The sequence below is a fragment of the Chenopodium quinoa genome, unplaced genomic scaffold (genome assembly GCF_001683475.1).
Source record: "Chenopodium quinoa cultivar QQ74 unplaced genomic scaffold, ASM168347v1, whole genome shotgun sequence".
Taxonomy (NCBI): Eukaryota; Viridiplantae; Streptophyta; class Magnoliopsida; order Caryophyllales; family Amaranthaceae; genus Chenopodium; species Chenopodium quinoa.
This window is the reverse complement of record NW_018744878.1, coordinates 2,138,686-2,154,569: the sequence shown is the minus strand read 5'-3', so window position 1 is coordinate 2,154,569 and position 15,884 is coordinate 2,138,686. Positions and strand designations below refer to the sequence as shown.

Below are 15,884 nucleotides of genomic sequence, written 5' to 3'. Positions count from 1 at the left end.
TGGGAGGGGTTAGGTAAGTGAATTTCTACATTTTGTGGGAAATCAAAATTCCTAGGAAGATTCACTTTCCCTATATCACCAAATTTTTGCCAACCAAACAACATACAAAATTTGCAATTTCTAGGAAGTTTCAATTCCCATGTTTTATTATGTCAACCAAACAAAATTTTGATTTATTTGAAGGTTATTTTGACATTTGGCTAACTACAAGTAACAAATTAGTGTAACAAAGGAAAAATACGGAACTTGTTCAAAAGTGGTGCAACAGAACCTCATCCACAAATCTCCATTTTACTTCACTTCACACGTAACAGAAAAGCACTACTGTGAGCTTTCTCTTCTCTCTCTCCTCTTGATTACTGGATTTCTGCTTGTTTTTGTTTTCAATCTTTGATTCATTTATTGCTTATTACATATGAACTTGAATATCTCAATAAAATCGAAAAAAAACCATATGTAGCTGTTAATTCTAGTATAGAACCTAAATATTGATACCTGTGCTGAATTTGTTTGAATTTAATCGATTTACCAATTCAAATTCCAAGATTTTAGTTGATTTTCGGTTAAGAAAGTCAATTATGATATTCCATAATTTACTTGATTGAATGTTTGATGAAGTATAAATGTATAATTTGGTTCTTAGGGTTTTAAAATATAATTTGGTAATTGGAATTCAAATAATGCGATTTGAAGTTATTATTTATTTTAACATATAATGGAGAAAGCCAATTAAATTTGGGTAGATTAGATGAATATGGAATGATTATTAGTTGTTCGTTTGTTGAACAAAGAACAGAGAGGTGTCGCGGAGTCTATGAGGAGGTATGATTTTAGTTGATTGATCATGCATTTGGGTAGTTAAAATGATTAGTGAAATTTTGTTGGATTAAGTGTGTGAATTATGATATTTGGAACTTAAACTGTTATATATGTAGGATAGGCAGTAAGAAATGGGGATAGAAAGTTCCAAGGAGTGCAGAATTTAGGTTTTGGTAGTGTTTGCTCTCGAATTTTAAGAAATTGGCTATTCTCTAAGTTTGCATCGTAGTAACGATTGCATTAGTTTTTCTTAATATTAAACATGCACTTAAAAATCCCATATCAACCTAAGCTTATTGGATGACGGTAGTTCTATGGTTTAGTAATGTTCCACCGTAGTTAATGTTGCCAAGTGAAATGGTTAGATTCTAGGTATTGCTCATCTATTAAATTTGACACTGATATTTCAGCGTTTTTATTCTTTACTAGTGCTCGTAGGAGGCCCTGCTGCCACAGATGGCTGCTCGTGTTTCTCCGAATTTGGTCAGTGGTCAGAGATTCTCTCCTATTGGTAATTTCAAACACTCTTCTCAGATTCTCTACAAATCCCCTAGGCCATTTCTACTCAGACCGCGAAGACTGCCATCGATTGCGTGCCAAGCCGACCCTACTCCCTCAGATTCTGCTCCTGTAACGGTAGGTATGTCTGAATGCTATCTGTGTCGTTCAGCATTTATTAAGGTTGAACATTTGGGTATTTTCTTGGCATCAACAAACAAATATTGCAGACATGTTAGAATTAATATTAGGTATAGTTTCTATTATCTCATAGATACTGATAATGCCAAATGGATTACTGCCATAAGCTGAGGTGGTTTGTAATGCTAGCAAATAGAATGTTGCTGAATGATGTTTGGTATTTTTGGGCACTGTATAACTTAATTCTTCAAGTCCTGAAACCATCTAGTGCTAGTCATAAGTTCTATTTTGGTGAATTTTTATAGAACCTTGTCCAATTTCATAATCTTACTCTTTGAGTGTTTCTTAGTGGCTATCCAAGGTTCACTATCGATTCTTACTCATTTCACATTTACCCTTCTAATTCATTAGCCAACTGCATCTGCATGAACGATGTTCTGGTTAAGCAATGTTTTAAACCTACAGTGGAAAGTCTGAAATATTGAAGTCTTGATCAGCCAGAAAATCAAGCACTTTCTGAGTTTCTGGCTCTTGTTCTAGTTGTGATGGAAAAATTTACAACCTTTTTCACATTTGACTCTGTGGCCACTGCTAGCTTATATCTAATTGTACTATTCTTGTCAATTAAAACTTTTTCCAGGAGAAGCCACCTGCTGAAACTAATTCAGTCAATGAGGAATCAGGCCAAGTTGTGACTTCTTCCACTGATGCTAGCCTTCCTGAACTTCCAACCAAAGAAGTGAACAAGAGAATAGCTGTGTTATCCACTGCTGCAGCATTAGGGCTTTTCTTATCAGCACGTTTAGATTTTGGCGTTTCATTAAGAGACCTCACTGCCATGGCACTACCTTATGAAGAGGTTTGTCTTTTCTGTTGTGTTACTTCCTTTAGTTGTCTTTAAATTTAATAACACTTTTGTGCACTATATGTGCCGAAGTAATGGTAAATACTCCCTCCGTTTTTAAATACTTGCTCCACTTTTCTTTTTTGGCAGTTTTTAAATACTTGCTCCATTTCCTTATTTGGAAAGTATTTACAATATTTAAGTAATTTCTCTCACCAAGTGGACCCAACAATATTAATTATATATTCTCTCTCCTTCAATTCTCTCCACTACTTTTGGTTTTTTTTACAATTTTTTATTCTCCCACCAACCCCACTACCTCCATATTTTATTACTTTCTCCAATTTCTCCTAAAAGCTCCGCGCATGGAGAAATGGAGCAAGTATTTTAAAACGGAGCGAGTAGATGTAAAAGCTATGTCTTGGACCTTACTAGTCATTAGAAATATTTTTTAATATGTCTGACAACATAAGCTTGTGAAAACTCTGAAGCTTTGTTTCAACTCAAGTATCTGTGCCAAATGCTTGAGTTGGCAGGATAAATGAGTGATAGACCCTTCTGGCCATAGATAGAAATTGAATACTTATCCCTCTTAAAACCTCGAGTTTAAACACTCATAACCATGTCTCCATATCTCTTTAAGCTCAGTGTTTGTCTGGTTGTCATGAAAAAAATGGGAAGTGGAGGAATGTGGAGTTATTTGGTTGGGAAGAACATAGCAAGTTGCTTCCTAGGAACTTTCACTTCCCACAAAATAGAAGAAGCTGCTTGCCTAGGTACCAAGTGGAAGTTTAGATGGGAAACATACCTTCCCATGATTAGCCAAATAGCACCTTACACCTAGGAATGTAACTGCGTGGAACAAGCTTCCTAGGAAATATTACTTTTTATGTTCACCACCACTAAGAAGCTTTCACTTCAAGGTTTAAGCTCACTTTTTGAGGCATTGTACAGCTGAAGCAAGTATTAGATTCTGAATTATACTGGTCATTCCTTAATTTTTCTGCAGAATTTTATATGGATGATTCTAAAGAGAAAATGATGATTTTGACTAATGAAGCTTATGAACTAGAAACTTTAGCAGAAATTAATAAGCAGAAGAAGAAGATGATGATGAAATTGACATAAAAATCTAAAAATATAAGAAAGCGAGTACAAGCTATCGAGAGGCTTGTTCTCTCCCTAACCAACATTCAAGAGGTTGGAGATATTCACCATAACCCCTATCCCTAATCTTCTCTTGTTTATAAAGCAAGCTCGCTGCTAGCTTCCTCTCCAAGCCAATCCTAATGAACTTATTTTGCCGTTACCTATGTCCCTCCCCTGAAGTCAATTCATAAGTTCATTACGAGTTTTTTGTTCTTTGCCTTTTTTACATGGGCGACCTCGTGTCTTTTAAATATACTTGCTACTTGTATACTTAAAAGGCAAACAGAAAAAATAAAATCATTTTCAGTCCTAAGACTTACCCTCGTATCCAAGTCCATACATCATGGACAAAGTTTTTGCAGAACTAAACTTGGAGTGGTTGTAAAAAGTTACTACTGCCATCTCAAAATACTGGGCAACAATTGTAGTTTAAATTGTCCCTTTAATTGGCCAAATTTTAAATTTAGCTTATTCCTTTATTGAATTTTCCTTTTGTACTATACCCTCAATGATACCTTAACACACGTATTTCAAAGATATACTACATCAACATGGTGAAGTGGTGTAAATTCTAATAATGAAGAATAGTTATATTAGTTTTTAACTCAATTCCTTAAGAAAGACCCCCAATCAAGGGGCATTGAGGCCATTGACAGCCTCCGAAGACCTAGGTCCTCTTGAAGGACTCTCAATAAATTAGAGGGTAGGGGGGACACTAAGCATTTAGCAAAACTTGATGCTTTTGAATGCAAGTTCACGAAACAAAACTAGAAAGAGGCATGAATATCTAATACCTTCACTTAATCTTAAAGTCGAGTGCATGAACACTTTTTTCAATAAATTTTTGTGAATGAACTACCTCATAGCTTAAAGTCTGATGGTGAAAAAAATTGATGTTTGGCGTGTTTCACAATGTTCAATTTGGCTTTCAGTGGCTTATTATCCATTTTTGCACATGGACATTTTTGTTGTACAGGCTTTATCAAATGGAAAACCAACAGTTGTGGAGTTCTATGCGGATTGGTGTGAAGTATGTAGGGAACTAGCACCAGAGGTATACAAAGTTGAGCAACAGTACAGGTGAAATTTTTTCTTTGTTACTGTTTATCCTGAATCACCTTGATTGTTGCTCTGGTTTGTGAGTCGCTTTACTATATTTTAATGACCTTTCGTAATGAATTCTCTCAGGGATCGTGTTAACTTTGTGATGCTGAATGTTGACAACACCAAGTGGGAGCAGGAGATTGATGAATTTGGTGTTGAGGGCATCCCACATTTTGCATTCTTGGACAAGGATGGCAATGAGGAGGGGAATGTGGTCGGAAGGCTTCCTGGCCAATACTTGGTGGAAAATGTTGACGCTCTAGCACGTGGTAGAGAATCTATTCCTCATGCTCGTGTTGTTGGGCAGTATTCAAATGCAGAGGCTAGAAGGGTTCACCAAGTTGCTGATCCTAGAAGTCACGGATAAATTTTGCCATTATGAATATTATTGATATTGTACTATATCATTGTACATCCATGAGGTACTATTATACAAATATTGTAGATTATACATCCGCTAGTTCCATTAAATGTTTATATGGGATCTGTAAAAATTTGCATTTGCAAGATAGTTGTATTTTATTAACACTTCCTCTCTACAGAAGTAAACTTGGTTAAAAATGGTTGTATTAGTCTCCTCTTTCACATTCAAGGGCCCTTGGTTGTGAATGGCATCCTGTCATATGCTCAAGTTGCTTGAATTATTTGCAAAAGTTGAATGTATTCCAAATAACCATAGTTTCTTGCTGTTTATCGAGGCTCATACACAGCACAGTTATTCATATTCGCGAATGCCATTGGATGCTGCTGTAACTCATGAGCAACCCTATGTTTTATAGTTGTTTTATTAGAGAGTAATTGTTTACTTTCTTGTGGTGATCAGCCATAAAATTGTTCATCTTCTGGAGTAATGAACTGCTATCTGATTCGAGCTAAGGTGCAACATTCTTATAGCAGAGCATCCTGTTGCAAGTTTTTTAGAAAGGTGAAGTGTAAGTTCAGTCAAAGGGAAAGAAAGCTAAGGTTTACTTGGCAAAATTTGTTATAATTGGCTTCTTTTTGTGAATTCTAATGAGATTTCACTAACTAAATTATTCGAATTTGAACATCTACCAGTTCATTGTATAACATGGGTGATTGTAGTAGCAACTTCATTTCCTACCTAAGAGTCCCAGAAAAGGATATCTCTATGCTTAATTGTAGTTGAAAATTTTGCATATACCTACACCCGGGTATTAAAATTAGAGTAATTTTAAATTATACTAGTCTAGTTGATATTGGGTGAAGTTTGGGTTTGGACTTTTAGGTCAAGAGGAACTCTTTAGTTTTGATAAATAAGGTCATATTTTTTGTTATGGTCATGCATTATTATCATATTCATACAATCACACACCCAAATAGGACAAAGTGTATAAATGATCCAATAATATGTACGTATGACCACCCATTGACCCATTTGACGCAAGATACTCACCAAATACGAAGTATCATTTAGCTAAATTTCTAGCTCATCTAGTTCCCCAATAAAGCTCAAACTATCAAAATTGACCCTAGACTCATTGAGTCATATCCGCTCTACCCAAGTCATACAAGCATAATTGTATTGTAATTTTTCGTCATATATGCGCAATCATACGCCGGTATAAGTGGTGAGGACATTATCCAAAATTAAAAATTACGACCCAAAACAATAGATAGGACGGAGAATACTAGTTTTTCATGATAGCTTGCATGCACTATTGTGGGATATAGCTATATCCTCCTCTCAATTTCAAGTGTCCAACCTATTAGGAATTTTTTTTTTTTTTTCAAATGCCCAACCGGTTCACCAGAACTTAACTCCGACTATATCTGGATTCGACCCGGATAGCACACCTAGCTTATGGTGGACAAGGAGGAATCTAGAATGTATTTATAGACCGGGCCGAAGTTATAAATTATTTCAATTAATAAAGCCACAAAGGAATATATACGAGTTTAAGAAGTCCACAAAAAAAAAAAAAAAAAAAAGTGCAAACAAGGGAAATTGAACCCTTGACCTTCCAAATCTATACATCAAGTAACTAATCAACTTGACCAACTATAAAACTTACTACATATATACCCCTAGATCCGCCGGTGAGTCTCCTAACAAGAGTTTCTATATACGGTGAGGTTTAAACCTGATACCTTTCTTAAGGGACATCAAGTTGATTACCACTTAAGCCATCATATTAGTGTGTCCAACCTATTACGAGTATAATACAATGCACAACAGAGTAATTTAGGTTGTATCTCTCGAATCTCAATATAATATACCCGACTCAGGGCCCATACTTTCCTCATACAAAACCTATAAAATGAGCCTAAAATTGTTGTAGTAAAAAAAACCCCAAAGAGAGCCTCGTTGTTCTGCACTTGTATTAGTGCAGTGCTCTGTTAAATCAAGGAATGCTGCTGCATTTGCCGTACTTTTTCTTCGACGCTACCAGCCTACCACACTGCTCTTCGGTAACACTCTCTTCTCTCTTTCTCTCTCCTCTTACATTATTCTCTGTATTTATATTTGTTATTTATTCTCTGAAATTGCCCATTTATTTTCACGATGATGATTCAAATACCCTTTGAATTGATTTGTTCTCTGTGAATTGGGGACTATTTTTGGTTTTTCTGAAAACATGTTGTAATTTGGTTGCTTAATTCTTAATAATTCTGTACTTGTTTGGTTTTTGATACGAAATTTTTGTTGATTGGCATTTTATAAGTTGAATTTCCCTTCCGAAGAACATTGCATGCTATGTGTTCCGATTAAATGCTGGTTAAGTTGTAGCTTTCATAAAAAATGCTGGGTTGTTGATTTGATTGAATGTTGTACATGGGTTTTTTTTTATTTATTTTTTTTATTTGTTGCATTCACTATTTTTTTTTTCTATTATTGTTATTATTTTTCTAATGATTTAGGTTTGCTGAGAAGCTTAATGATGCCCTTTAATCTCAGTATTAGGTTTATCAGGGTTGTTTTTAGTAATTATAAGTGCTCTGAATCGACTGTTTTCGTTGTTTGGGGTTGAATAAAGGGAAAAATTTTATTGGGTTTTTTGCACTTGCTATAAGGGTATACTATTGTTTGCTTAATGAAAGTTTCTTTCAAGAGCAAAATTTGACAACCCGTGTTGTTGCTAATTTTCTGTTTGAGTAAACAAGATAGAAGAGTAATCAAAATGTGTGATTGAAATTTGAAAGGAAAGTTGTGTGTGTGTAAGTTCTTGATTGTTATAGAGTATTAGGTCGAAATTTAAATGTTCAAATTCATGATGAAGAATGATTGTCTTGTTTTGAATGAAAAGTTAGCCAGCCACTTGATTTGCATGCTTGTTTTTTGTGCTTGAGAGGTACGGAATTCTTTTGTCAATTAAGAGCGCTTAGAAAAGTATATTTTATATGTATAGTTATGTTGATTGAATTGCTGAATTTATGTCGAAGAAAATATACTTGGGATTTTAAGGATTCGAGGAATATGTGCAGGTCATATTGGTGTTTAGAGTTTAGCAAATCGATCACCATGTCGATGTCTAAAGGTTCGAAGATGGTCCAGTTTATCAATTACCGTATGCGTTTTACTATTCAGGATGAGCGTCAGCTTGTGGGAATATTCATGGGTTTTGATCATCACATGAACATTGTCATTGGTGATTGTGAGGAGTTTCGGAAACTGCCTTCACTAAGGGAAGCAAATCCAACAAAACAAACCTTAATGAGGAGACAGAGCGCCGTACCCTTGGCCTTGTCATCCTTAGGGGTGAAGAGTGGATTTCCACGGCTGTTGAAGGTTCTCCTCCTCCTGACAAGTCACGTACCAAGTCCATGAGTGCCAGTACCGTACCAGGTTCTGGTCTTGGCCAAGCCGCTGGACGGGGTATCCCAACTGCACCTCTTGTTCATGCTCAGCCTGGTCTGGCTGGTCCAGTTCGCGATGTTGGTGGTCCAGCTCCAGGCATGATGCAGCCTCAGATCTCTCGACCACCAGTCCCTGCTCCTCAGTCCTCAGCTCCTGGGATGACTTACCCAAATGCACCTGTAATGCGGCCACCTGGTCAGCAGATGCCAGGATTCCCACCTCAAAGTGGGCCACCACAGATGCCTCCGAGAGGCCCACCTCCCCCGTGGCAGTACCCTCCTGGTTCAAAGCCTGGTTTTGCTCCACCTGGGCATTTTCAAATGCCTCCTCCTCATTATGCCCAGCGTCCTGGCATGCCAGTATTACCTCCTCCAATGATGTGTGGCCCGCCACCTCCTTCTAGACCTGGCATGCCACCACCTCCTGGGGGACAGGTGCCAGTCTATGGCCCTCCTCGTCCAGGGATGCCACCACCTCCAAATTCTCAACAGCCACCTCAGAATCAGCAGCAGTAATTAGACAAATGCAATGCTTTGGGTATGTTTGCTGCTATTTGATTTTAATCTGCATATGTGCTTGAATCTGCAGCAGCAACTTTTTTCCATGTGCTTGCATGAATCATTGTCTTTATCTCTGACTAGTCAGGAATGTGCTATGAATTAACATAGCTTTGGATATAATTTACTTATTGTGCACTACCTTAGTTGCCCCTTCCCCTAATATCAATTCGAATGAAATAGGTTTGTGGAGTTAGTGCTCTGAGACTTTTATGAAGGTAACTGCTTTGTGACTCAAGAAATGACTTTTATGAGTACGATATGTCCTTTAAGACTATTCCATGATTTCCATACAGTCATATTGGCGTTCCCTAGTTGTTCAATACTCGATGGTACAAGATTGGAGTTTATTGGTTTTCGATGTTGTTTGCACTTGTAGACCTGACATTTATTCCATGATTACAAATGATTTGTTTTGAATTAAAAATCTTGTGTGAAGTTTGTGAATGATAGGCATTGACACTGGATACCTGCTTAGCCTTATTTGATTTTGGTGGAGTTGGTCATTTAAGAGGCAATAGTAATATATAGAAGGTCATTTTGGTATCTTTTATTGTCGTTCATTTGGTGAAGAATATGGTTTGTTCAATGAAACCTGGGGCAGGTAATTAGTTTTTACTTTATGAAGGCGTATTGATGTACTGATCTAGCCCTTTTTGTCTAGGATATGAAGTAGGTTTGATTTTAATTGCATTAAAAATATTAGTATGCTTTGTTGTTGTTGGGACTAAGGCTTTGTTGCTGCTGCTGTTGTTTGCTTTGGATGTTATCCTTTTTTAACTACTCAGGTAAATATTTATCCAATTTGTATTAGATCTTGACGTCGAAAGGTTTAATTCATTCCTCCTAGTTTCTCAAGCTCGATCTCTTGTTTTGACCCCTTTGTATGTCGAAAGGTTTAATTCATTTCTCCTAGTTACACGGCCTCACCATGTCAAATTAATGACCAGTTTTGGGTTCTCCATTCTCTTTGCCCCCAAAGTTATTATGTATTCTCATTTTCTGATGCATTTAGCCTAAGTCCCCTTTTGTTGGGTTGTTAAGCTACTTATATCAACTTTCAAGTAGGAAACTCCACTTGTTTTGCCTTAGAAAGAAAAAGTCGCGGTTATTATCCAAATTATGTCATTAAATTTTGAAATTGGAAAGTCCATGACAGAGAATTAATACAATTGTAAAAATGTGTAACATTTTTTTTCTGGTGTCTGATTCTTCATAATTAGATTTTTTACATTTGTCTCGTCTGGCAGGTATTCTAGGACGGTGATTATGTTGCAGTACAGAACTACAGACTTGTGTTTTCCCTTGACCAGCCGAGTTATGGTCTGGTTCTATGATAGGAGAGGAAGTGAACTTTTTCAGAGGGTGTTACCGTTGCTGAGCTTGCTCATTGGTTTTTTTTTTTTTTTTTTTTTTTTTTTTTTTTTTTTTTAATTATTTTTTTTTTTTTTTAACAACAGTGACTAAATAAGCTCATTGGATATTTTAGTGTAGTGTTTTGCACCTCTAGACAGATTCGTTTTTGTAGATTTTGCTAATTTTATTTTTCTTACGAAGGAACTATTATCTATCTGTTGATTCTTGTTTATATTCTAGTAGACTGAAAACCTTGCCAACTTGTGTTTTCTGGTTTCAAATTACTAGCCTGTTTGAGCTCCATGTTTCTTAATGAACGAACTTCCCCTCTCTTCAAAATAACAATAATTAATACTTCGTAATAAAAGGCAAATTCATAATAATAATAATAATAATAATAATAATAATAATAATAATAATAAGTGAAGGTTACCTCCTAAATGGTTAGTTACTTAGCTTTTCAAAGGGGCACATATAACCTCTCTATTGTTCTCTATCTACAATATACTCCCTACTCGAAAAAATCCCAAACAATGATGAGTCTTTAATTAGGTCAATCCATGTTTGAGCAAAACAAACTTGGAGAGCTATTGTCCGTCAATCCGTCATGGACACATATTAAACAATTAATGATTAAGTGGTTCTATAAAATGACTCTAGTCTAAGAGTCAATCATAAGTCGCTCTCTATAAACAGTCAACTAATGTCAACAATTTTGGTATTTAGGTAGATATTGCTACTTTTGATTTTCTCCTATGAGAGCCAATTGGAGAGTACTTAATGAGTTAATGTACATGTCCTAATGAGTAATCATATATAAACTATGACAAGAAGAGTTTAATTTAATACAAGTACTTCCCTCGTTTCAATTTGATATTTACTTCGTATTATTTACGTTCTACAATTATCGAGAAAAATTTTGTAGAGAAAGAAAGAGACAAATAAAGTAAAATCATATAAGTATAGGTAATTTTCCGTCAATAATATAGTTTAATAGTTATTTTTAGAATTAAAATTTGTAATTAGTCATTTTGATAAAAGATCCATAAATAATTGGTTTCTTTTTTTCATTTTGATAAAATTAAAAAAAAACACAAAAAAAAAACACTTAAATAGAAGATATAGACCGTTGATATTATTTAGATCTGACGGTCGACATTATATGCCTCCCATTAATCTTCTTTCATTCAATTTAATTTCCCTCGATTCTCACTTTCACGCTGCTCCGCTCTTCTCACTCTCTCTCCTCCATTGAAGCGCTCCGCCGTCCCATTGAAGTGGCTTCTTAGCTTTATCTCCTCCATTAAACCAGCCTTCTGAGGTAAGATTGATTTTCATAATCTAGGGTTTCATCAACACTATCGTTAATTTAATTTTCAGTATTGTCAATTTAGGGTTCATATTAAGAGGGATTCTTGAACTATTGTTTATAATTGCTGAAGCTATGAAATGGTATATAGAATGCTTTTGTTTCTAGGATTCTTCTGTGTGCAATTTACATTGATATTCTTAATCCAGAAGTATTTTATGTGATTTTTTAGCTTAATTTGATTCATAATTGTGTCAAATTTGATTGTTATGAGTTGCATTTTTTCGACCCTAATCGATCCTTCTAGCTTAGTGGATACTATTTGAGGCCATTGGAACCCGATCTTCGGATTCGTGGCTTGTTCGCGTCAAACTCGAGTCGAGCCAGCCTAAAACCCTAAACCCTAAACGATAGTACTTGACCGGGTGTTGTTGTAAACTCAGTTTAATTAATTTGATTTCAGCCATTTTCAAAATAAAAATAAATAATCCAAAAAAACTTGCATACTTTGGTGTGTGAAAATAGTATTTGAGAAATGGAAGGATAAAGGAAAACTAATACTTTTTAAAACAGGTTTCTAGGGTTTATCTTTGATCTCATCTAATTTAATTGTCAGTGCATTAAGTGTAGGGTTCGAAAATCTCAACTCTTGGTTCTAAATTCTAAGATTATGAGACCATCATAACCAGCAATTAATTTACCAGAAAAGAAAATTATGAGCCTAATTTAATTATTGAGTCAAATTTCCCTAAAATCATTGATTTTTTTGAGATAATTGAATCAATTTGTGTTGCTAATGTATTGCACAACCTTTTAATGTTGGGATTGAACTATGAAATTAGACCTTTTTTCCCTCCTGCCCTGCCTCAGGGATGGGCTTGATCAACATTTGTGCTTTAGATTTGAAGAGAAGATAATTTAGTGTACGTTGCCTTCTTGAATGTGATAGTGCACTTAGTATTATAGTGTTGGCATTTATAATTTACAAGTCATGGTGAAGGTTGGTTGTCTTGTTTTGTATGATTAGGTAACCAACCCACTCTAGATCAATTGTGAATTTCTTGTTGTTTGTGCTCGAGAGGGATTAAATTCTTGTGTCAATCATGGACACTTAGAAATGCATATTTGTTTGTGTACTTATCGTTTTTAGATTAGATTGTTGAAATTACTTTGAAGGAATTGTTGAAATTACTTTGAAGGAATTGTTGAAATTACTTTGAAGGAATTGTTGTTCTTTGATTATAAGGGTGTGAGGCATCTGTGCAGGTCATATTGGTGTTTAGAGACTAGACAATCGATCAACATGTCGATGTCTAAGGGTTCAAAGATGCTCCAGTTTATTAATTACCGCATGCGGGTCACTATACAAGATGGCCGTCAACTCGTGGGGAAGTTCATGGCCTTTGATCGTCACATGAATCTTGTCCTTGGTGATTGTGAGGAGTTTCGGAAGCTGCCTCCCACTAAAGGTAGCAAAACCAACAAAACAAACCCTAATGAGGAGAGAGAAGAACGCCGTACCCTTGGCCTTGTCATCCTTAGAGGTGAAGAGTTGATTTCCATGACTGTTGAAGGCCCTCCCCCTCCTGAAGAGTCACGTGCCAAGTCCATGAGTGCCTCTGCCGTGGCTGGTTCTGGTCTTGGCCGAGCTGCTGGACGGGGTATTCCAACCGCACCTCTTGTTCATGCTCAGCCTGGTCTGGCTGGTCCAGTTCGTGGTGTTGGTGGTCCAGCTCCAGGCATGATGCAGCCTCAGATCTCTCGACCACCAGTCCCTGCTCCTCAGTTCTCAGCTCCTGGGATGACTTACCCAAATGCACCTGTAATGCGGCCACCTGGTCAGCAGATGCCAGGATTCCCACCTCAAGGTGGGCCCCCACAGATGCCTCCAAGAGGCCCACCTCCCCCAGGGCAGTACCCTCCCGGATCAAGACCTGGTTCAGCTCCTCCTGGGCATTATCAAATGCCTCCTCCTCAATATACCCAGCGACCAGGGATGCCTGTCCCCCCTCCTCCAATGATGCGTGGTCCGCCAGCTCCTCCCAGGCCTGGGATGCCAGCTCCCCCACCTCCTCGCCCAGGAATGCCACCACCTCCTGGAGGACAGGTGCCAGTCTATGGACCTCCTCGTCCGGGGATGCCACCACCTCCAAATTCTCAACAGCCACCTCAGAATCAACAGCAGTAATTAAACTACTGCAATGCTTTGGGTATGTTTGCTGCTTATTTTATTTTACTCTGCATATGTTCTTATATTAGTGATTCGTTTGAAATCGACATTATTTGCTTCTAAAATATTTGGATTTAAGTAGTCGAATAGTGAGTTTTTGGTTGCTCTGCTCTTGATTAGATAGTTGATATTTTTGCCAGTCTGCAATGAGGCCAATGACAAATGTAGAATATCAAACTTGATCACAAATTCACCATCATAAATGTATTTAGGTATGAACTTTTGAGAGAGTGTTAATTTCTTTGAACTTTTTTCTGTTTGCTTTGCAAGAATTTAGTCATCTAAATCTGACCAGCCAGGAATGCTATTTGTTTGTGAAGATACTAATAAACTTATCTAGGATAAAGTTTTGAGTGATTGCTTTGTGACTCAAGAATTGGCGTTTATGAGTAAGGTTTGTCCTGAAAGACTATCCCATCCAGTCACATTGACTAACTTCCTTATTCAATACTCAATAGTATGTCACCTCTAAAATCAATCAATCAATGAAAGCCTTAATCTCAATCACTGTATCTCTACAGCGGTGTAAAAATGAGTCTGGTTTTAGGTATAGATTTTGATCACTGTATCTTCTTTGCAATTTTTATGTTTTGCAATTAAATATTTATGCTTAGTTTGTGAAGACTATGATTGGCTTATGGAATGAATAATACTTTTACCCCAAGCCAAGGGTTTCAAAGAATTGGTATTGTCACTGGATTTCCTGTGTAGCCATACTTTATTTTATGGAGTTGGTCATTTGAGAGGCAATAGTACTATAGAGAAGTTCTTGCAAGGAGGATGCTGCATTGTTTTAATGTGCTGAATTTTGAGTTCTTATTAGATGAAGGTGTATTGGTGCACCTATTTTGGCCTGTTGGCTATGATGCAAAGTAGGCTTGATTTCCTTTGCAAAAAATCTATTTGTTTGCGTTGGGTGGTGTCACTTGTCTAACCACACAAATAAATATTTACCCTTTTTTTTTGGATCTTTATGTCTATCTGGACAGGTTCAATTCATTCTTAATTTCTCTAGTTTTCTTTTCAAAATTGCTTAGAGCCCTTCGTATGTTCATGTGCTGTATTGGATTCTAAATTCTCTTTCCCCCCAACGTTGTTAAACTTGTTATAGGTTATGTCATTTTCTTATGCCTTTGGTACAATTCCCCTTTATTTGGGCTGTTAAGCTACCTCTTCTGGCTTCTGAATAAGAAACTCTGCCTGTTCCTGCCTAAGAAGGAAAAAGATGCATTTATTTGTTCCATTTTTTTAAAAAAATTGTACCTTACATTGATTATCTGCCTTGATTAATCTTCATAATCTGTTTTTCACGCTCTTCACATATATTTGCTTTGGCAGGTATTTTAGTATGGTGAATTATTGGTGATAATGCTGTAGACATGCATTTTCCTTTGATCAGCTCAGTTCTTGCTTGGTTCCATCTATGATAGGAGAGGAAGTAAACGTTTGCGGAGGGGTGTGTTTGTTAACGAGCTTGCTCTTAGGATGTCAAGTAGTGCTTTGTACCTCTAGACAGATTTTGTAGTGTAGATTTTGCTAATTGAACAAAAGAACAGTTATCTATCTGTTAATTCTTGTCTCTTTTCTTGCAGACTGGAAACCTTGTCAACTTGTGTTTTCTGGTTACAAATCTCGATATTGGTTAAATGGTTACCCTACTTGAGCTCACTATTTCTAAACAACCCCTCCCCCCCTCCCTCTACCTAAATTATAAATGTCATTCCACAATTTAATGAAGATTGCCCTATGCTAAGTAGGGTTTATTTGATACTCGTTTCAGTTTAATACTAGTAGATAGTTTGCCTTTAACAGTTAGAAAATGATTCAAAAGTAACTTGTAGGGGCCTCTTAGGGAAAGTGTATCTACTATTGTGAAATGGAGCCTCTTAGTGAGTACGGCGTATGAACTTAATGATTGCATAATACAATTACAGGCATATAGGCATTTTTTTTGCCTTGTGCTTATGCAAATGTCTATAATGAATAAGTGATATATGAATAATGCATCATCCTCGCCTGATAAATTTACTGAAATAACAAACAAACAAGCTAATGGAGCA

General features: G+C 36.5%; 1 protein-coding gene and 2 pseudogenes across 1 annotated transcript; all 3 read left to right on the top strand.

Moving 5' to 3' along the window:
- Window positions 1-212: 212 nt before the first annotated feature.
- LOC110705472 (thioredoxin-like protein HCF164, chloroplastic) lies at window positions 213-5,196 on the top strand. The gene is made up of 5 exons (XM_021883352.1): window positions 213-326; window positions 1,249-1,455; window positions 2,099-2,317; window positions 4,428-4,531; window positions 4,640-5,196. Exons 2-5 carry the CDS (start codon window positions 1,276-1,278, stop codon window positions 4,920-4,922), a joined length of 786 nt encoding a protein of 261 aa, XP_021739044.1. The 5' UTR covers window positions 213-326; window positions 1,249-1,275; the 3' UTR covers window positions 4,923-5,196.
- A 960-nt stretch (window positions 5,197-6,156) lies between these two features.
- LOC110705295 lies at window positions 6,157-8,887 on the top strand (annotated as a pseudogene).
- Window positions 8,888-11,297: 2,410 nt separating this feature from the next.
- On the top strand, window positions 11,298-15,492 carry LOC110705471 (annotated as a pseudogene).
- Window positions 15,493-15,884: the final 392 nt, after the last annotated feature.

Excerpts from the sequence above, each read along its gene's own strand:
- LOC110705472 (XM_021883352.1), top strand. The coding sequence starts at position 1,276 with ATGGCTGCTCGTGTTTCTCCGAATTTGGTCAGTGGTCAGAGATTCTCT. Across the intron at positions 1,456-2,098 it reads CAGATTCTGCTCCTGTAACG|GAGAAGCCACCTGCTGAAAC; the intron begins GTAGGTATGTCT and ends AACTTTTTCCAG. Across the intron at positions 4,532-4,639 it reads AAAGTTGAGCAACAGTACAG|GGATCGTGTTAACTTTGTGA; the intron begins GTGAAATTTTTT and ends GAATTCTCTCAG.